The sequence below is a fragment of the Glandiceps talaboti genome, chromosome 15 (assembly GCF_964340395.1).
Source record: "Glandiceps talaboti chromosome 15, keGlaTala1.1, whole genome shotgun sequence".
Lineage (NCBI taxonomy): Eukaryota > Metazoa > Hemichordata > Enteropneusta > Spengelidae > Glandiceps > Glandiceps talaboti.
In genome coordinates this window covers 6,684,655-6,708,971 of record NC_135563.1, presented here as the reverse complement: position 1 = coordinate 6,708,971, position 24,317 = coordinate 6,684,655, and the positions used below count along the sequence as shown (strand labels likewise).

The 24,317-nt window shown below is 35.6% G+C and overlaps 2 protein-coding genes across 5 annotated transcripts in view; one reads left to right on the top strand and one right to left on the bottom strand.

Annotated features, from left to right (window-relative positions):
* On the bottom strand, positions 1-23,009 carry LOC144446951 (putative thiopurine S-methyltransferase). 2 transcript variants are annotated; one of them, XM_078136799.1, is made up of 8 exons: positions 22,904-23,009; positions 8,947-9,039; positions 8,104-8,236; positions 7,043-7,095; positions 4,550-4,624; positions 3,822-3,907; positions 2,942-2,986; positions 1-695 (listed from the first exon to the last, which is right to left on the bottom strand). In XM_078136799.1, exons 2-8 carry the CDS (start codon positions 8,958-8,960, stop codon positions 580-582), a joined length of 522 nt encoding a protein of 173 aa, XP_077992925.1. In that variant the 5' UTR covers positions 8,961-9,039; positions 22,904-23,009; the 3' UTR covers positions 1-579. The 2 variants fall into 2 exon arrangements, with proteins under 2 accessions (XP_077992925.1, XP_077992924.1); XM_078136798.1 differs by lacking the exon at positions 22,904-23,009 and adding an exon at positions 9,760-10,041.
* The window catches only part of LOC144446949 (prominin-1-A-like), a 62,503-nt gene continuing 56,886 nt past the window's right edge, over positions 18,701-24,317 (top strand). For all 3 annotated transcript variants that reach the window (XM_078136795.1, XM_078136797.1, XM_078136796.1), the window contains exon 1: positions 18,701-19,348. In XM_078136795.1, coding sequence (XP_077992921.1) covers positions 19,093-19,348 — 256 coding nt within the window. In that variant the 5' untranslated portion in view covers positions 18,701-19,092. The remainder of the gene's footprint in view (positions 19,349-24,317) is intronic.

The window sequence follows — 24,317 nt, the reverse complement described above, 5'->3', positions numbered from 1 at the left end:
ATGTATAAATCAAGACACCTCAGTTTTGGTAAATGAATAGGCAATCATATCGTGGAGATTTAGCAGTTATTGTAATAACATCAAATTGATATTTGTGGAATAATTCAGTACTGAGTTCTGATTGGTTAATAATCAGCCAATCACCATCACTTCCCCTTAGGGATGATCACACAGTGTTACACAAGCTCAATAAACATTCGTTTAGGCCAAAATCCCCTTTCGCTCCCACTAAGCAAACGTTTGACACTGACATGTTTATATATGATGTAAACTATGATGAAAATTGAAGCGATAATACCACTACTATCAATACAATGTAAACATATAGAAAACATTTAGATACTATTGGAAACCCAGCACTGTATATCACATTGAGCAGTACATTTTATTTAACTTATCAACATCTCAGTAGTAAATAAAGAACCTGTTAATGTTTTCTAATTTCTTTTGTGAAAATGCAAATTTCAGCAATTTCATTGATCATTGATACCAGACCCCCTCCCCCTAAATGAAAGAAGTTTGTTTATTGAGCTTGTGTGACATCATATGATTATCCCTCAGAACATCTCTGGTGAAGAGTTAGTTCTTAAGAGTGATAAGAAATAGTAGTTCTGTCCAATACTTGTGTCCCTTTTTTCTCCAGAACTCCCTCATGCCATCATTTTCAGCAATTGTTTCCACACTGCATCTGTCTCCTGAATAGAAAAGAGTACAAATGTTTGTAATATTGGAGATATTTTAGTAATTTTTTTTAGCAATGTTATTAGTCCCTATTGTACTATTTGGTCATCAATTGTATTTTTGGCGTTCCTATAATATTATGACAAATAATAATTAAGCACAACCATGGTCAGATAATAAACGCAATAATTTGCACTTACTTATAGCAAACAAAATATTTGATTGAAATTTTTCCCCAAATTGATCAATTTTTCTTTCATATTTAATAATTTCCTGTAAATTTTTTAACTGAACACATCAATCAACAGCAACTGGCTGTTTTTACCTCCTGTAAGGGAGTCTTATGTCTTGTTTCAATATGTCTGTCTGTCTGTGCACATAATCAAAAGTTTTCGATAATATAAGCTATATCTTATGAATGCACACTTCAAATTCAATATAATTTGGAACGTACATCAACGTACAAAGCACAGATATCCTATAAAGCCTGTTGGCATATGTTCAAATTTCATATAGTTTCATATCATAAATTTTCCAATTAAGGGGTTTATCATAGCTATAGTTCAGAATTTTGCATTCCAACAACGTGTGTAGGAACAAAAAGCTATAGTTTGCCCTTACTGGAGGCATTCAGAATGTGTTTACAAGGAGTTTGATAATGCAATGTAGAGGTTGAGTGGCCACTTGTTCTTTTACTATGCAAAACTTAATATAAAAAACACCAACAAAGAGCACTTTCTTTAAAGTGGCCAGATGGTGATTGAGTATTCATTTTGGATTTTTAATTCAGAAAACAATTTTATCATGGCTCTCTACTTGAAAAATCAATGTGAATCAACATAGACTTAAGTCTGTGTTTGTAACTCAATACACTAAAAGCTAAAAAAATGTATAAAAGAGTTTGTTATTGTACATACAATTATAACAAACATTTCACACATTTATTTTTTGTAATGTTTTGAGCTACAAACAAGGACTTGGCATATGTTGTGTCAAATTGATTTTTCAAGTAGGAAGCCATGATAAAATTGTTTTATAAATTAAAAATCCTAAATTAATTCCCAATCACCATCCATATGGCCACTTTAAGGAGAAAATGATGCAGGTAATAGCAGTTTCTGTAAGTGTTCAAATAATGATAAGAAGCTTAGATTGCAACTTTTCATTTACCTATATGTGCTTACTGGATGTTCGGTAGAACTAGGTGGCGGTTGATTGCCATGGAGTGCGGTTGTGTTTACCATGCAAACTCAATATAAATGCACAAACAAATAATATTTTCTTGACAGGGGAATGCCACTCCAGGAAATAATGGTATTTTCATAAACTTTGGGTTCTAGAGAGTCATTTTATGATTTCACACTACATACAATTTGCTCGATTGCCAAGAAACACCAAATTGAAACTAAATTTTCACCTCTAATGTTCTTTCAGTGATACACTGATGCTAATGGTCTTAACAGACATGAATATTTGTTAGATGCACTATGAATATTCATGACCCCCAAGTGCTTTTTAAAAACAGTTATGAATATGTATTGTGCATCTAATACATATTCATATCAGCTGAGACCCATGGAGCAACAGTCGGCAACACTGAAAGAACAATAGAAGTGAAAATGAATTTCAATTTGACATTTCAATGTATTTCTTGGCAATTCAGTGAAATTTCTGTGATGTGAAAGCATGAAGCGACTTCTCCAGAAACCAAAGTTTATGAAAATACCTTATTTCATGGAGCTGTATTTCCATTTAAGCAATGTGGGACAGAATGATGTTCTTCACTGAACGTCAACTTTCTACTTACTTTTAAGTGCTCATGATACGGTGCAATCTGTAGGTTGTCTCATTCTGTTTGCCATTCAACTGAATGTAAAATAATATACCAGTACACAATGAAACAAATAGGCTTTCTAATTGGTTAGTCTAGAGGCTATCCATGGCTTTAGATCTCAAGATCTCTCTTCACCTAAGCTCAGTGAGAAATCATGAACCTCAATGGTTAGGATGAAGTAGCATCCTGATAATAACAAATATACCCATATATGGACATAATGTAATTGCCCTCAATAAACACCAACTTATAATTGGGTAGAATTCTGTGATTGATTAACAAAGAAATGATGCTGGTGACAGTGTGAATGGTTTAATTTGTTTGAATTTGAAATTTCATCTCAACACCTCATTGAGCTAGACATGAGATGAGATTTGAAGCCATGGATAGCCTCTAGACTGTAAATTAAGCACGCCAACATCTTACCATAGAATTGTTTAACAACTTCACTTGAGATACAGTATGGTGGTGCTGTAAGATAAGATAAAGGTTTTATTTTAATACTAGAAGAATGAAAATTTCCGGTACACTTGTAAAATGTTCACAGATTTATCATTTTTCTGTGCAGATGAATGAAAGTTTAAAAATCCTTGAATTACCCAGTGTTACATAGCATGTTGAAAAAACACAATGTTCTTGTTTATATGCTTAGCTATTAAATCTGGTTGAGTTATGATGGCTGGTTCAGTATCTCTAGGTTGCTAATTCAAGCGTTGGCACTGCCATTTGTTTCTGACTGGTGTCCTACTATGATTTTCTGTTTAATACAGTCATCATAAGCATCAATGTCATTGTATGGAGACATTACAATTAAAATCATGACGCATGAAACAAAGTGTCATCTAGTTCAACAAAAATATTGCCAACAGAGATGTTTGTCAAACAAGACAATACAATGTAGCAATGTTAGCAAGATTTTTATTGAGCCAGATGATGAAGTAGCAATGTTAGTAATATTTTTGAGCTAGATGATAAAATGTAGCAATGTTGGTAAGGTTTTTGTTGAGCCAGATGATAAAATGTAGCAATGCTAGTAAGATTTATGTTGAACCAGATGATAAAATGTAGCAATGTTAGTAAGGTTTTTGTTGAGCCAGATGATAAAATGTAGCAATGTTAGTAAGATTTATGTTAAGCCAGATGATAAAGTAACAATGTTAGTAATATTTTTGAGATAGATGATAAAAAGTAGCAATGTTGGTAAGCTAGAGCTGATAATGTTGAGCTAGATAATGTTTTGTTTCCAGTTTTGTGATTTTAATTTTATTATGTGTCATCTATAACTAGTTGAGGAGTCAAATCTTACGTGTTGTTATAGCTGTGTCATAGTTTGGGCCTACCATGAGATATCTTGAATCTGGTTTCATCAATGACACAATAAGATCACTGTATCTATAGAAAAACAAGAAAACTATGGCAATCATTAACTGGTCATACCCTTCACTCTTAGTCCAATGCTATCATTAATTTACACCAGCCTATTGGCAACAACTATGTATTATAATGGTAATCAAGCTTTTTTCAATCTGTACCCCTCGTCTACGGAATGCCTTGCCATAACAGATCTGAGCTGCTTCTTCATTCGACAGTTTTAAAAGAAGTTTGAAAACTTACTTTTTTAGGTCGTTTTATCACTAGATATTTTCTATTTTTTACCTTTATGCATGTGTACCCCTTTACTAGTATTTTCCTAATATCTGGACATTTTAACAGTTTTTCAAATCATGTATTTTTGTTTTCTTTTGTGTTTTGTTTTCCTGTCAGTTATATGGCACATTGTGATTATTTTTTTAATGTAATGTGCTTCATAAGAATTAAAGGATTATGATTAAGATTAAAACCATTTTATACTCTAAGTTACTAACTGGACTTCTTGGGAGACAAATGTTTCTATTTTTAAAAAAACTATCCAGTATAGATAAAAATTATTAGTAGTACTTTTATTAACTAAGGCACAGTTGATAATTTCAAAAATACTGTATGCTAATAAATAACACCCAGATGTCACAAAAACACTACTTAGTAATAACTTACTTTTGTCTTTCTTTAATCATAATGGCTACAAAAGCCCCTCTGTCCCATATTGCATCAAACTGACCAATCAAGGCTCTGCAAGGAAGCAGTATTACATAGTACAAATTGTCACCTGGCAAATATATCCAATTATATTTATTGCTACACATTAGACAAATCTTAAGGTAATTTTGAGAGGTCAAAATTAAAGGGAATTGCAAGCACATAATATGAACATACAATATTCACATTGTAAAGTGTTTGGAGTACTGGTACTTCTATCATTCTAACCTATTATGCCAGATGTGATTACAGCAACATAATAGTTGAAACTTTCCATATTCTATATTTACATATTCACATCAGTATCCATGGCAACAAGAACATGAGTTCATTAACACTTCTAATTATTTCATTTCTTTCCCTCTCTACTCTCTTTCTTTTTAGCCTATTCTGCAATTGCACACTTTTACTTTTTCTTATATAGTAATTTGTCAGGGCCACAGACTAGACAAGTTCAGATTGCACTATTTCTGTGTCCCTCACCAGATATATAGCCTGTCTATTGCCTTAGTGGCACTCCATTATATCTTAATGGAAGATGAGATATAAAGTAGCGCCGTACATCAGATTTATATTTAAACTTTACAATTCTTTTCTTTTTTGTGGCAATAAACAATTTAATTCAAAACATTGCTCTCATTTAAAATTCCTAGAATAACTTTAAAGGGATACAAGCTGAGTTTATCTGTTTTTGGAATGCACTTTTTTTCACATTAAAGGTGCTCACAGTATTCTACTTGCTGATGTATTCTTGACTGTCCATCACTTGTAATTCACTGAACTCCAATTTGGTATTAGTATATAACATATAAATGATCCAAAGATGTAATTTATATACATACCGGTACAAAATGTACAGCGGAACTACTCCCTGCTATGGAACTGACAGTTCTAACAATACCAGAACACAAATTACAATGTCATAGAAAGCATAACATTATATTAGAATAGTTTTATAAGTATTTTGTGAGTATTTCCACATAAGTGAAAAGCTTATAAACTCAGCTTGTGCCACTTTAAGTGTACTGTAGTAACATACAATATACTAACACTAGTTCCCTGAAGCAAATTACAATAGACTAGCACTAGTTCCCTGAAGCAATTGCAGTAACATACAATAGACTAGTACTAGTTCCCTGAATCAATTGCAGTAACATACAATAGACTAGTACTAGTTCCCTGAAGCAATTGCAGTAACATACAATAGACTAGTACTAGTTCCCTGAATCAATTGCAGTAACATACAATAGACTAGTACTAGTTCCCTGAATCAATTGCAGTAGCATACAATAGACTATAGCACTAGTTCCCTGAAGTAATTGTTTTTCTTTTTTCAGTGTATTATGTACACTAGTCTACCTGTAGACTTGAATTGCTATCGCTACTACACTATTCCACTATCCTGACAATTTGATTTTTTGAATTTTTACTGTGTTCCCAAGTGTACCCTGATGATTATTCACAACTAGTATTTAAGCCCTGCCATGCTATACACATAACCTGCAAAACACTAGCATAAATATGAATGCTGAGAATTGACGTGTGTGGGTCAATGATGTGACCTAATTGCTCGATTTAAATGTCTAATTATGCATTCGACCAATCATGCTGTGTATATAGGAATGCCATTTGAGACTACAACTCTGAATGGTCATCAGAATTGACTTGGAACAGTAGCAAAAATTTGAAAAATCAAAATGTCAGTTAAGATAGCAGAATATAGTAGTGATAGTTGTTCAACCCTACAGATTTAGTGTAAACACAATGTATTTGTATTGCTGGTAAAAGTGACACCCGACAACCCCCCCCCCCCGTGTATATCTGCATGCCTCAATTTGAAATATCTCCTCGCTAGCTTACAAGTGGCATGGAAAACATATACATGTATTATTATCAAAATTGTTTTAAAAGACTTAGGCAAGTCTATGTTGGAATAGATATCAACATCAACTGATTCAAATTCATTAATTGATATGTAAAGATTTCAACAAACTTGCATGTATGATGTCATTTAACCTGCATTAGCTGCAGCTGGGAGAGTTATTTTTTCGATCGGACAATGAACAATTTATTCACTGAAAATTGTTGAAAGGTCAATACTTAGACGTTGTACATGTTAATTAGAGGTCGATTTCATCCATAAATATTGCAGTAACAGGTTGAAATTGTAATTGTTATTGGAAACTGATTTTAGGATGCGAACCTAAAAATAAATTAATCAGTTTGATTGGATTTGTTGTGCTATATTATATGTTACAGCTACACAGTACAGCCATATGGGAATCAACATTGTTCAGGCTCTGCAATAGTACAAGTAAGTCAATATATCCTAACAAAACAGTTTGACAAAAATGTTCCAGTTGCCGCTACTGCAGCTTTAAGTTTTAACGGACTTTGGGATTTTATGGAAACCATAATGACTGCCACTGTAAACTACTACTTTATACATACCCTGACACATTGAATATGTCACACTGGTAGATTCTGACTGTCCCATCTTTACTCTGTAATTATCAAAAGTGTGATTACTCATTATTAATTTATTCACCAATGATTACAGCCAATGACAGGCAAGTATTTACCGACAGAACATGTTACAACCTGGGAAAGTAAACAAATGTATTAGATCAATAACACTTCACTCGGCATGTTGGAACTTACAGAAACAAGCTAGTATTACATTCCCTCATTTGGTAAGAACACTTTTAAGGCCGTTTTACATATTAGCTCACTTTCACAAACAAATTCCAAGTTCCCCTGCATTTTAATGTACACCTAAAGAGGCCATAAAACTGTTCTTATCAAACCATGATATGTAAGACAAGTCTCTGCTGTTCCAACATGCTGTGCCAAGTGTTATTAATCCAATTCATTTGCTTACTTTCTGTTTGTAGCAAGTTAAACTTGTTCATGCTAGCCTGTTGTTGGTAGTATATCTATAAACTATGGTACTGTTAGTGTGACAGTTTTAATGGGTATGAAATGGATTCACATTTTTTATGTTGTCTGTCTGTCTGTCTGTCTGTCTGTCTGTCTGTTTATTTATTGTGTTGTTATTTTATTTTATTTTATTTTATTTTATTTTATTTTTTTTTTTTTGGGGGGGGGGCAGGGTATGTGGTCAACTTTGATGGGAAATCTACCATAATGAACATCTGCAACTTAATCTAGTTCCCAGATACATAATCATAATTTCGGTTCCAAACTTGAATATCCAGAAAACTAATTTAGTACATTTAAGCAAATAGGTTTTGGGGACTGGATTGCAGTTATAATTTCTAAACTGTAAGAAGTTTCCAGACACTTTTGATTTGATTATTGAACTGTGATGGTCAAACAGCTTGAACAAACTTGTGTTCAACCCCTATCTGTTGTGTGGCTTCCCCTCAAATCTGTCCAAGTCATTAATTGTACATCTAGGTTTGAAGACCAGTAATCTGATTTTACCAAGCCTAATTCTGAAATCAAATCAAGACATGGTGTGTATTTGTGACAATCTCTCTCTGATTTACCTTATACAGGACACAATCCTTGATGTTGTCAACACACTGTGTACTATATTCCATACAATTCTCTTCAAAGAATGTTTCAATGGCAAGTTTGGAGTACTCCAGACCAGTGATGTAATAACCTTGGTCTGCTAGCCTGTATGTCACAAACAAGCAAAATGTAATTGAAAATTATGTGTATTACTTGTTGTTTATGATTTGTGTTCTAATGCTGTTGCAGCTAGGTGCCACACAGAACAGGGTCTGTTTTTTATATGAATGTTGTACATGGATAAGTACTTGCAATGTTAATATTAAATAGTCCTTATTTTGTGTTAAATAATTATACATATGTACGTATGTACATACATACATACATACATACATACATACATACATACATACATACATACATACATACATACATACATACACACATACATACATACATGCATGCATACATACATACATACATACATACATACATACATACATACATACATACATACATGTATACAGACGTATGTATGTACATACGTATGTACGTACGTACGGTACGTACATACGCACATATGTACGTACATACATATACATACATACATACATTCATACATATATACATTATCATACATGCATGCATGCATGCAAGCATACATGCATACACACAAGCATGCACGCATGCACACACACACACACACACACACACACACACACACATACATGCATACATACAACATTAACATATATACATACATACATGCATATATACATACATACAAAACACACACACTGCATACATACATAATGCATACATATATACATTTACTTTTATGGCAATGTAATAATTGAATGCCATAACTCACTCACCATTTCATATCCATAGTTTTTCCGCACAAAGGAAAGAATATGTTGATCCCCTTTCTTCCATTTGTCAGCGTGTCTACATTAGGAATTAATAATCTGAAATTATGAGTGACAAAACAAAATTACAAAGAGGAAAAATTGAAGTCATTAATTTTATTGATTGTTTATTGCTCATGCGCATTAGGAAAATAATATAAATTTTAAGTGTTACACTTAACAAAACTTCAGTTCAGTTATGCTAATAATTAAACAGTGTAAATATGCATGTTTACACTGTTTAGAAATCTTTGATGTGACATTCACTTTAACAAAATGATGTCTTTTTTTTAAACTCTAAAGTTGGATCAGAGTATTAGTGTATTAGCGTTCCACCCTCCATAAAGCGACCTTTGGTCGCTTGTCGTATCGTAGTGGAAGAAAGCCCGAATATGGGTTTTGCAACTTGAGTACCATGACACGAGACTCGTGACTTTGTGTAAACATGGTAAACTTAGACACTGTATCATTTAATTCCCATGTCATGTTTGGATCTAATTAACACACCATAACTAACAATTGTTTCACTGCATGGTTGTCAGCAGCGATTTGACTGATGATATGTTCGAAAGTAGCAGTGATGTGATCTGCCGGAACTGTGGAACATGAACGCCACCGTTCATCGCAAAATAATGCAAATTCGACAATACAACAAGTCCAAGTAAAACGTGTCCCTCCCCTATTAAATTTCCATTTTCTAAACTACAACTGATTTGTAAAATGTAACTCCAACTAATTCCCCGCCCCATTGTTATTACTGTAGGCGCCCTTAGACCTTACTTGTGCACGTTTTGTAAATGAAATCCGGTTCTTCCCTCTTGCCACCTTTCATCCCACAGATCGGGATCTAACACGTCGGCTTCTTCTTGTAGGAGTACTTTATCTTTCGGATTCTCTTCTGACATGATGATGTGTTCTAATTCTGAGCATGCACCGATATCCTAGTACTAGTAGTAAGTTGTAGTAAAGGTTCAGATCTAAGGTTCGCGATATTGCTGTGAACTAGGTTCCTATTTTCCCAAGACAAGTTCCCACGTACGACATCGCATGATCGCATGCATGTGCAACTATAGCTGCTCTATCACAATGCATACACTTCCGTATATTATACACCTGGTCATATATTTGAGGTCAAAGTTCAATCTCTTATCAAGCTGCGACAGTCGTCCTTCGATCGCCTCGAGGGTGTGACGTTGCGTTGAGGGTCATGTCAGTAATCTAGATCAGTGCACCGTCTGCAAGCAGGACTAGCTGCGATAAGACTTGTGCAAACACCGATGACGGTATTTTTTTTAATATTCGTGGCGATCACATGACATCCTGAGTTTGTTTGTTTGATTTTTTTTTTTTTTTTTTTTGGGGGGGGGGGGGTGAAGAAGCTTCGGCCCTCGATATCAGTATGCGATTATACTAGTAGTATTGCGCCGGATCGGAGCGCCGCAACGACTTAAGTTTAGATAAAACGTAGGGGAAAAAAGGCGCGAGCGACTGTCGACAGTCTAACTGTTGCTATCTAAGGGACCCGGTCACGTTCTCCAGCCTGGGGGGGGGGGGGGCGGTGGATTCTTAAATCGGGCCGAAAAAAAGTCACTGACCCCCCCCCCCCCCCCTATCTGTAAAACCCAAAACAGGCTGACCCCCCTATCACTTAATTCTAAAACATGATACCCCCCCCCCCCCATATATGATATTCGCATGAGTGACAGGTATTTTTTGATCGTGACTCAGTGTGGACTGCTTGACTGTCTTGCATCTACTTTATAAGATCCCGGGTTAGCACTATCATAATTATAATTATTGACTACACAGGGTAAATATATTTGAAAAGGAGTTTAATAGCATCTTGACAGTGAAAGGTAGGGGGAAAGCTTGAGAAGGGAATATGTACATCTGTCATGGGGGGTCCTAGGGGGTCTCCCCCTAGAAGCCCAGGAGGTTTTTAACTCTGAAAAGTCAATTTTGAGACTATTCAGACATTTTTAGAAAATAATTTCCAAGCTTTACAAGACAGCACCAACATGTAAAAAAAAACTACATAAGGTTGAAATATTTTTGAAATATAGTTTGATAGGATCTTGACAGTAAGAGGTAGGGGAGAGATCTTGAGACTGGGATGTGTACACCTCATGGGGGGGGGGGGTGTCCTAGGGGGTCTCCCCCTAGAAGCCCTAGAGGTTTTTTCCCTGAAAAGTCAATTTTGAGACTATTCAGACCCTTTCAGACAATAATTTCCAAGCCTTACAAGACAACACCAACATGTAAAAAACAACTACATAGGGTTGAAATACTTTTGAAATATACTTTTTTGGTTGAATGCATGAGTGACCTCTGGGGGTGAGGAAGTCCTTGGGGTTTTCCCCCTGACAGATATGTAGTTTTTTGCTTGAGATACTAAGGCAATGTTTAGGTTATTCATAACCTTTGAGGTAATATTTCCAAGCTTCGAAAAGCTAACCTAAATGTACGTTTTAAATGAGTTTCCTATATCACATAAAATAGACATGTAACATTAGTATAGGGGCATTAATATATGTATAATAAAGTCACCGGTATGTTAGAGACCTTTAGGTGGTCATACCTAGTGTATAATAGAAACTGGAATCTGATGAGATGTGGTGATTTGTAGTGTCAATAACATGACGAGTAGAACAATTTAGATTAACTTCATTTATAAACTATCAATGAAAATTGCCATTACGAAACCTTCAAGTCACAAGTTCACTTTTGCCCCAAACTGCAATATAAGTGAAGTATTGATTGTGAAACAGCCAAACATTTACATGACATGTTCTGTAACTAGTGTGGTAGCTAGGTAATACATGTATATGTATATGTACAGTTATGTTTGAACTAATAAGTAATATTAAAGAATTCATGTAAGAAACAGGGACAAGAACAAATATTGACATGTACCACATTTCAGACAAGGCTATATGCCATTGTAGAAAGGATTGTTTTCTTCCATCACAATTTAAAACACAATGACCCCCCCCCCATCCACAATTTTCAAAACAGCATGACCCCCCCCCCTCTGCCAATTTCAAAAACAGGGTGACCCCCCTACCAATCCACCCCCCCCCCCAGGCCGAAGAATCTGACCGGTCCCTAAGGCTCCCTGTGGTAAAGTACAAAGTTGAAGGTGCTGTTTTTAAGATATAGGGCCGGCTAACCGAGAGAAAGACAGACAGTACTGTGTATAGTAGTAATCGATGCTTACTCGGACCCTAGGGTAAATGGATTTTATGGAAAATATCTCCATGCAGTAGATGAAAGTTGCCTGTATACTTCTTATGCTCTTATTGTATTTTCATTTTGGTGTTGTTTTGAATTGTAAAATACCACACTCTCTGCTGGTGTGTGTTAGGCACAATAAAGATTTGATTGATTCAATCACATCGTGACTCCATTTATTGAGTCGCTGCGGTTACCAAGTATGACAGCGCCCTCAATTGCACATTGTAAAGTTACTTTTGTAAACAAATTAATTTGTGTTGTTGGTGTATGTGTCCATAGTTTATAAATGGTGTAGCATTAAAATCTTTGGAAAATTAAGCGTTTTCATGCATCCATCCACATATACATCATACATATAAGCATACATACATTAAACACACACATGCACATACAAACACACACAAATTAAACCGACATACCTACACACACACACATACCTACCTTCACACACACACACACGTATATATACACACACTGTATAACAGTATATATTGAAGTTGTGCATTTTCAATTGATAATCTGACTTTCAAACTTTATCATTGATAAGTTTAACTTCGCTGAAACAGCCTCTTGGGTAACTTCCCACATTTGCTGATGAAGTAGGCCGATGCAGTAGGCTGGCAAAATCTGTAAAGTTCAAGTACTCCGAGCTAATGTATGAGGTGAGAATTGGGTAGAGTAACTTTGAAGTTTCACATATACTGTAGAGTTGATTTAGCATGTTTGAAATGGACAAAGACAGACTAGTTGTATAGAAATGTTATAATTTCCAATTGTTATGAGTAAAATAGATACAGTATATAGGTAAGCGTGATTTGTAGATTAGAAATGTGGCACATCTCCATCAAATTAAAGCTATGGTTTTGCCGACGTTTGGGATCAACAAGGTGTTGGCAACGAGATTGTGTTTTGAAAATATTTAAACAATTCAAAGATGTATTGATCGGAAGATATGAGCCATACATACATACATATATACATACATACATACATACATACACACACATACATACATACATACATACATACATACATACATACATGCATGCATGCATGCATACACACATACATATACATACATACATACATACACACACACATACATACATACATACATACATACATACATACATACATTCACACACACACACACACACACACACACAAATATACATACATAGTAGTAGGTTTTATTTGCGTTTCACGGCCACCGGCCCAAATGCAAGGTGGATACATCAGAAAAAAAGTGGTATTAACAAAAACAATTGAAAAGATAAATACAATTTGAAAGACTCTGAATATACAATCGTTCTGAGAGAACTTCACTGAAAATTTGATACAGCGCTTTAAATTAAAGTGGAATAATAAATTGTTGGCAGACAACCACATTCGCCGACTACAGCCTCGTTCGCAGTAGTGGTTGCCCCCCCCCCCCATTAATTTTCTACACCAGCTTCTCTGAATTTTCCCCAAAGCATCGTGATATTGGTATCCCCAAATTTCCGACCCATATGTCAAAATGGGTAAAAATCATTACATCAAATAATTTAAAATGCACATTGGGATCAACAAATTCAAGCTTCTTTCTTGCAATATAGATAACGAGGTCATAGACTTACTGGCTTGTTTAGCTAATGAACTCACCGCCTTCGACCAATTATTTCTTGAAGATAAAAGAAGACCAAGGTATTTGTAATACGACACTGTTTCAATTACGTTGCCATCAAAGTACCACTTTTCAAAACGGGAGAGATGTCCACCTCTTCTAAAAACCATGGCTTTTGTTTTAGCAAGGTTGACTTGCATACGCCACTTTGTACAGAAAGTAGAAAGGATATCAATTAGATGCTGTAAATTTGTGACTGAGTCGGCAAAAATGATAACATCATCTGCGTAAAGGAGGGCAAATAAATCGTACATGTCTTGTGTTAGTTGTATGCCTGATTGACCGGATGACATTAACATCGTATTAAGTTCTTGGATATAAAAACTAAAAAGAATGGGACTGAGAATGCAGGCTTGCCTTACACCTGCTGGACAATCAAAGTATTGCGATGTATCATTGCTGGCTCTCACCCACGATTTGATCTCACTATACATAGATTGTAGAATATGGTACATTTTGCCTTGAATACCCATTGATGCTAGCTTGTACAACAGAAGTGAGTGGTTAACTTTATCGAATGCCTTGGAAAAGTCTATAAAGAGACAATATAGTTTTCCACGTCTTATACTCAAGAATTTCTGGATAATAGTGTAAAAGGCAAAAATGTTGTGTTTTTGTGTTTTTTTCTGAAGCCTGCTTGACAATCTGAAATTATATTTGTGGCTTCAGCCCACTTGGTTAAACGCTCGTTTAGAATTGTAGCAAAGACTTTTCCGAGAGCATTTAATAAAGATATTCCTCTGTAATTGTTGGGATCACTCGAATCTCCCTTTTTCAGTAGTGGAATAACAATCGCAGAAGACCATTAGGAAAGTTTCCTGTGTCCAAAATATGATTAAAAAGCTCCACTAACACTGGTGAAATTATATTTGCAGAATAATTATAGAATTCGTTGGGAATCCCGTCTGGACCGGGAGCTTTCCCATCTTTCAAGTTTCTCAGCCAGTTTAGAACCTCAATCTCTACCTGTCATTCGAGAATTTAAAATATTACTAGTGTGATCGGTAGCCTCTGATTCCACCTGACCAACATGATCGCAGAGAATCTCTTCAGCAGAATGCAAGAACTCCATGTCACCCGAACTTAAATCATTGCAGCTTTTATACAGGTTGCTAAAGTAATTATACCATGACTGGATACTAATATCATTAGACGGTATTTTCTTTCGACCAATTATTGAATTTAGGATGGTCCAGAATTCGCTAGAGTTTTTTGTTTCGGCCTCTCTAAAGCGATTACGAATCAACTCTTGATAGTTACGTTTGCAACTCTTGCAGGTCTGTTTAAAGAATTTCTTGGCGGTTATGAAGTCACTTAAGGAATCAGTGGTAACGAGCTGTCGAAAAAGCTTTAATTTCCCGTACGTGTTACTCTTGGCTCGTTGACAAAGTTCATTGAACCAGGGCGAGTGCAATGACCTTTGACTTCTACGATTGCTTGGTTTAATCTGACCATCTTTACCTGCTTCTTTTAAGGCTTCATTTAGTTTACGTATAACCTGTGTTGGGTTTGGGAATGCTCTTTTTGAGTTTTCAACCATTTTTTGCACAGGTGTAGACAGTAGATTTCTTTTGAAGTGATTACAATATACATACATACATACATACATACATACATACATGCACACACATACATACACACACACACACACACACACTTACTTACTTACTTACTTACCTACCTACCTAACTACCTTCTTGCATGCATGCGTACGATAATGCCATTAGTAATGTTTTAAAAGTGAAAAACCTAACTGCTGGACATTACCATTTCAATCACATAACTGTTGGAAATCTGCGTGATTCACACGCAATCTACCATGACAAGACGTGCATTTTCTCACGAACCCTTGTTTGTTTGTTATTTGTTGACAACAAACTATATCAGGAGATGTATATTGCAACACATGCTACGTGTACCTTAATTATCCCCATGACGTCATTCTGTCGAATGTCGCGCGTGGGGTTAAGCCCAACCAAATTAAACCCGAGCCTTTGTCACGATGCAATCAAGAGATCAAAGTTTCTTTTTTCTACAATTTTGTACGACATTCAATCCACAAATGCCCTTAAATCACGATGATGTACGTGTTAATTGACATTTTTTTTCTACCGTGTATCGTTGTAATAATTTGACTTCATGTTTATAGTTAGTATACAAACGCGTGTTTTCAAGTTATAAAAGTATACTTTACAAAATTAAAGAAAATTGAATTAAAAACATATATTTACAAATACTAATATAAAAAAAACAATCGACTAGTATCCATGTTACTTCTGTAATCAGATGTTCCCACTTATAAGTTTAGAGCACAGATTTAGCGGTCATCTACAACTTTTCCTTGTTTTAGAAATTCAACAAGACTCACAGGTAATATAAGCTTACATTTGTCAAATACAGTGACGTAATAAGTAAAATATCATTTGTGATACAAAGTCGATCTTGATACCAAAACTTGTGTTAAAATTGTGTACGTGTCGCCTTAGAGATGAAGATCAGTTTTTTACTGTGTCGTCACATACATAAGAGAGAAATACACATCAACATTTTATTGAAGATAACACACATAACATTCAAGAAGACCAATAATCAGATGTTATTCCCAATATTTTTCTTCGTTCAGCCAAGGAAAATACGAGTGACCTAAGGGGCCTTTATCAATACGAGTCGCTAGACGCGGAGTAGTGACAACCCTTAGGTCTTGAGTATTTTCCGGCTGAATGAAGAAAAATATTGGAGAATAACATAATTATACCAGCGCCAGTAATATCAAAGAAAAAATTGTGGAAAGTAATGGTAATTTTGAACGTTTTGACTTTTGATATTTCGAACACACCAGAACCAGTGACGTAGAACGACCGGAGTATATATTCCATATTTTTTGTTCAGCTTGGCTTGGAAAATACTCGTGATCCAAGGATTGTCTGTACTCGTCTAGCGACTTGTACTGACAAAGGCCTTTTAATTAGTATAGGTCACTCATATTCGCCCTATGACAAACAAACTATATAATTTCACAAAAATGTTTCTGAACTCGTGCAAATGGGCCAATGTTATCAAACCGATACAACAAAACTTAAAACGATACAATGAAATTTGGCTTGCGTTTCTATCATTTCAATTTTTATATGCTGATAAGGATATCTGAGAATAAACAAGAAATGTTTTACTGAATTGTTAAGGTGAGGCTTTCGATTGAAACTACCACGACGTCTGAAGTACAATACGATAGCCGATACGAGGTTTCCATTGACGTCCTGTCACAGTGGTTAGTTTTTGTTGATATAATTGTATATACAGTTGTCAAGGTGACATTATTATACTATCATAACCTTGATGGCTAATGATACCAGGCTGACGTCAGCTGACATTTTCTGGGCATGTCAACAGGACCCATTTCCTTTAATATTTAGATCTGGAGATGCCAGACCGAGTGTGGAAAATTCCAAGCCGTTTACTCAACTTTAACTTTTCCTTTTATCTCGTTTTCGTTGCATCTGTGTATTGTGATTTTATCATTGTTATGATGTTTTTTGATGAGAATTTCATCGCATTTTGTTCTCTCCGGTAATATACCCAAACTTCAGTTCTTAGCCAACTCTCCCGTATTATATAGGTTTACACAACCTATTTAATGATAGATGTTATGTCACATCTAGCCGTAGTTTTAAAGCTTACCAAACTCACAAATCATAGTGTTCGGTTATTATGGCATTTTTGGGAATTGTAAAACATCCACTGATTTGTCTGTTCATGTCTGTGTATGGGGATTGAGTAACCACAACACCATGCATATATGGTCTGAAAGACATCATGATCGATCACAATTAGGTTACTATCAGATGTAATGCTAGTGGTCCGAGTCGACAACGAGTTGTTCTGTTCGATAGATCAACCTTGTCTTTGTTTATACCCCCATTTGTATTATATTTTTACGTTTTGGTAGATCAAGGTGAAAACGTGAAAACGCAATACAAAGGACAATCAAAGCAAAAAACACACCCTAAGGTGGAAGTGAACAAATAATAACCGACCGCGTTATCGGTTTTAAGCAGATCGGGCCGATCGAATTAACAACTACGCTGAACTCGTGTATTATTACAGACTCAAATTACACACCCTTTACTTTACTTCAAAACTAAACATTTCTGGTGATAAGTAAACAAAGCCTATTTGCTGATATATATATATATATATATATATATATATATATATATATATATATATATATATATATATATATATATATATATATATATATATATATATATTAAATATATAGTAAATAGTATCAAACTCGTAGAATAGAGTGCTCGGTGCTTGGGTAAGCAGGGCGGGAATAATCAAAGTAAGTTGGTTGGAACTTGAGGTGCTTAGTTGTTACTCCGAGTTTCACGCTCAGTGCGATCATCATACAACAGTAAAGAGTGATAGGACAAATGATCGTACCCGAAAAGAGCTATTTACTGAACGGCAGTTGCGGCATAGCAACCTGACCTCTATAATATATACGTCATTCACGTCCAGTCGATTGTTACTTTTGGGTGATATTGGATGCTGACTAAATAGGCCCTCCTTTGCCACCCTCAAAAAGATTATGACAACGTTATCAAAATATAACCAGAAGAAAATTACTATATAATCACTTCACAGTCTGTTGATTGATCCCATGTATAGATTATAATCACACGATCTCATTTCATGTTTCTCACTTTCTCTCATAGCTACTAACCCTGTGAAAAAATGGAATGAACCTCAACAATTTACCTTGCTATGTCTCAGGTCATATACTTGTACTATTGTAAGCCATAAAACGTACATTGAATGATCGATTGAATATTTAACCCTGTTTTAATGCCACTGATATATCACAGTCGAAAAACCAGTTTATGCTGAGCACCACGACATCTATGAGCAGTGGTCCATAAGGTGTTACTACTGTTGTAGTAGCTAAAGGTTCCTTTTACGTGCCGCCGTGCCTTATTACTTTTCAACTGTGTATTGAAGACCATAGCACAACTTATTGCCTCTAAGCTTGTACTTAACACTTAACCAAAGTGTGACCACACGTTACGAAGTCGTCGCTAAACCACTATTTTGTGAGGTGTTCTGCTTCGAGTCAGACAAGGGAATTTAGGTTAAACGAAACCTGTGGGAGTTGTAACAGTGACTCTGTTTAATCAGAGCTACTTATTGGAAATCCAAGATCCAATATGGAGTCGCGTAGTGTAATTGTTCATATACTGGCAGTGGTTTTAGTGATTGCTGTGACAAACGCACAGACTACTCAAGGACCTCAGCTTACGAATGAGAATAATGATGGTACCATCACCTGGGCTGACTTACCGACGCCGGACTCCACATACACTACCCCTGATGAATACGACGAAGGACCAGCACCCCTTCCAGCGGTGTGGAGTATGATGTATGGCTGGATAAATACTATATCTCCAGGCTCAGTACCATACGGTAAGTTTTAAAAAAATCATGTGTAATGTCATAGTACTGATCACAGATTACAGGATAAGTTATTTTCTATTTTCCCCTAAACAACCGTACTTAAAATAACATACCACTTTTAAAAAAAGTGGCCATACGGATGAGGATTGGGTATTTATTTTGGATCTCTAATTTATAAAGCAACTATATCATGGCTTCTTGAAAAATCAATGTGAAAAAATATAGACTAAGTCTGTGCTTGGAACTCAATACATTGCAAAAAGCTTTACAATTTAATGTGTAAAATGTTTGTTATTGTACGTATTTCAGTCATTTGTTATGATTTTGCAATTTATTGAGTTACAAACAAGGACTTAGCATACGTTGGGTAAATCTGTGTGACAAGTCGAATGTACTGGAGTTGTTCAAAGATTTGTACATGAAACCTTAACGGTTACCTTATTCTAATATAACATCACTACAAAACAGTAAACGGATTTCTTTTTTCCACATTCAAGCTATTGATTGTCAGCATCTAAGATCATGGTATAAAATGGGAAGTGCAACCTTTGAAATTTAGATGTTTATCTCCCAATTCATACACCACAGTTAGTAAGCTAGAACGAATTATGTCGAAGTCTTTTTCTGGACTACACACAATACTTGTATTTCACCTATTGGGTAGAAGGTAATCATTGGATGATAGTCAGAGAAACGACGCAATGTTGTACCAACTAGATGTCTTTCCCTGATAAACGTGTCAACCTTGTGTAGTTTTTTCTACCCGCTGATACAATACAATATAACAATGTGCAATATTGGTTATAGAATTAGTACACATTCGTCACGGTTAAAGTATTGACAGAGTTGTGTATATTGCACAGTAAAATGAAATCATATAAGGCCCCTTACAAATATACGATGAATGTGGATGAAATACCGTGAGTGTTACGTACAAACTGAATCAAAGCTAGCACACACAGTCACACATATATATGCACTTTCATTGAAACGCTCCTTCATTGATTTCAAATGGGTATGAACAGTCAGCTAGCGTTAGCAGTATGCCATAAACTGAAAACCTATAGCTTCTGAGTTTGTGTTGCACACTATATACGATTTTATAACTTCTCATGTGTTCTTACGAGCAAGAAAATTCCACACGTTATAAGAACAAATGGGGGAAAAACTATGATGGAATATTAGAAGGGAAAGTGAAGGAGGAAGTGATTGGAGATACCGACGTGTAAAAATGAGTACTAAGAAAATATCACATGGTTTGATGGTCTGAGATGACGGACAAGGCCCATGAACAAGTTTTTATCCTGTTCCTGTCCTAGTTGTGAAACCATGCATACACACTGTAAACAAAGAGACGTGTGACAACCTGTCATTATGCGACAATTAGTCTCTGCTGATTTTTACCTGATTCAAATTGTCGTTACAGATCAAAGATTATATTCAAGGCACCATCAACAGGTGGTTGTTATAGTTGAAGCTTTACACTGACATATAGTAAACTACATATCAGACAGGTGTAAATTTCTTTGTAGCCACTATTCTTGACACTCGTCCCCCCACCCCCACATACACACACAATCACTGCCGATCAGACCCCTATCAATGCCTGTAATATTACTGAGTTGACATAGACAATTTTCTGAAAATCGAAAGAGATGAAAAAATCAGTGTGCGACCGATCGTGAGTTTTTCCTAGTACACCTATGTCAAAGCATGGAAGTATATAACCGTCGGTTATACTTCTGTGACGTGGTCAACGGTTATATAGGTGACACTAAAATCGAAAGGAAACACAAGGGTCGCCATACAAATTTGACGTTGCTTAGCCGGGCCGGATGAAGGGCATACTTACCATTATTATAAGCTATCAGTATGTATCTTTATAATTACAAATCTGAAATTACATCTGAAAAAGATTTATATCAACATGTTATTCACTTTATTTCAAGCTAACATTTAAAAAAAAAAAGACTTTATAAATAAATTGGTGTACCTTTTACATGTTGTTACATACTCCTTACGAAAAGATTGACCACAAATTATGTTTGCAGTGTGCAGGTTTTTACTCGACGGACTACAAAATTAGCCAATTAGCCAAAATTAGCGCTTGCACTAACGAAAAATTCTTGTAAAAAAATGAGTGCCATCAGTACGAAATTATCAGTAAATATACGTAGTGATCTAGATGTCACAGTAGTTTGTCAACGTCAATCGAAATAACAAGGTCATGACTAATACATCGATGGGGCGTGGTCTAATACTGGGAATTTAAAGAGAAAGTGAAGGGAAATACAGACGACGTGTGAGATCGGTCGGTAATGGCGTACCAACAAAGAACAGATTTTGTGATATATGGTACTGAGATGACAAACAAAACCCACGAACGTATTTCTCTATCCGGTATCTTTCTTTGTTCTGTGATAGGCCATGACTATGACTTGGCCCATTTCCAGGCCTGTTGCAAATACGATAATGTATACATGTACGTATTTTGACACTGAAGATGAACACAGTTACACTATGCTACTTTCATGTCGCTCTGCATACATGCACATCTCTGCTTTTTGCACTTAATTTGATCTGACACAAACACATACACACGGAGAACAAATAGGTTGTAGGGTATTTTTTTACGGAGTCAAACCATATTGAACATTCGAAGCATTCAATCGCATCCCAGCGAAGGAATTTCCACTCCGTCTCATTTTGAACATCATTATCCTATAACCTGAGAACAATCATGGAAAGTCGTCCTTTGTTTTTGCATTATAATTAAAATCATCTCTGGTTTTTGTTTTCGTCAGCGGCATACTTCAAATCGCCCGTCTCTCCATTAAATTGCCAACTATGCCAAACAAAATGGAGATCAGTTTGATAACTGTGAGTTGACAGTCATGACGAAACGCTATTATCTCCATATAAATCACATGTTTATTCACCATTTCCTGCCGTTTTCGTAAAACCCATTGCAGTTTTGGCCGCGAATTACAGCAGTAAAATCGCCCGGTTACTATCTAATTTCCATAGAATAATTACGTCCGTGGCGCGATATATAATAGGCATATATATGCTTAACAGAATTCAGTGCTATATATATATATATATATATATATATATATATATATATATATATACATACATACACATAAAATTAAATTCGGGAAATATTCATTTCAACAACATCCATGTAGAAAGACTTTTTAAGGTCTTTGGAATGCATGTACATGTGTGCATCCATTGCATGCGTGAAATTAGCATGTTTAGCGTAAACTAATTTTAGCGGAATCAATCCGTCGTATTGTTAACGCTGGTATAAATACATGCATAGAAGTGTTTGTATAATATAAAGTAGACTGATCACTTAATACAATATAGGTGAAACATGCACGTATACATATAAATGACTCCATTATGAAATGGCATCAAATTACGATCACGTGTTTAGTTTGTTACGTTACCAGGTAACCGTCTGTTTTGTTACCAACAGCAACGGACAGCCACACTGTGCTCAAGTCTACACAAGAGCAGGATGAATACAAAGGGAGGGTCGTCATCACCTCTTACCTTATTGTGAAACGTTGTTTGTTCTCGGTCTATTCTCGCATATATACACACAATATATGAACACAATCGGTAACACTGCGCTTTCATTGTACGGATGCCACTATGACCTGTATCAAATTCGATGTTTGGTCTTTATAAAACGTTCACTGGTACCGGAGATAGGGTGTGACAACATAAAAAATAACTTGAAAGTATGTTGAGTAATGCCAAGTGTTATACGTGCTTTATTTTGGAGTGACTCACATTGAATAAAAGATAACCTCCATCACTATGAGTGACAAAGGTATTTTCGTACTCAATCGACATAAAGCTCCACAGTAAGTTCACACACTGACGACACCCCCACCACAAACTATTGACAAAGAAAATCACATTTTTAAAACCAAACACATACACCACTGACGCGATCATTTTCATTTACGGAGTAAACACATCCCATTTACACACACTCTTGGCAGTGTCCCTACCAAATATCAAGGAAATCGGTCTGGCATTTAAATCGTTTACACACAGACAAAAGGCACGCGCACACAGACACAGACGGACAGACAGACAGACACACACACGCCCTTTTCACCATACCTATAGCACTGCATTCAGCTGTACTAAAAAACATTCCACTCCTTTATCATAAAGGGGCTACGATTGTCTGCTAATATATTAAAGGACGACTGTGTCCATCCATTTTGTGATCATAACTTATAATTTGAAATGATGCAGCCGATTTAGCCAAGCGCAAATTAGCAAGCAATGAAATCATTACATTATATTAATCAAGACAATTTGCATTTCAAAAATAATTACAACCTATGAGCGTTCAATTAAAAACTAATCTAATACAATATTAAATGTCAATTCGGTCACTCAATGTGAGAATTTAAAGAAATGTCATGATATAATAATATTATTTTAAAAAATTGCAGTCAGGTCAACCAGAATAACGATCGAATCAGTTTGGAGACATGGACTTGGAAATAGGTAAATTGGGTATTTGAGGTATTTGTCATGGCCTTCACTATTCATTCTCGCAACTTTGAACCAGAGCTGTTATTTCTTCCGCTACACTTCAGTGAGGGGCTCGTTAAGAACGGTACCGTAAAACAGGCCGTGGTTTGCGACGATGTTACTATTGTGCCTTTGGTGTCTGCAAGTGTATGTTTACTATTCATACATTAGTGAAAATAAAGCAATCCAATACATTACAAAAATGGAGCAACTTTGCAGTTGATGTCTAGCAGACAGTATGCTAGGGTTATTACAACTAACAATATTTTGGATGCCTCTACTAGTCACACTGGCAATTGGTACTCAATCATTCAACTGTAAAATGATACAATCTTCGTCGCCACTCCATTAACTCAGAAAAACATCAACACTAATTGGAATCTGTCCTCTATTTAGCAGTAAGGCTAAT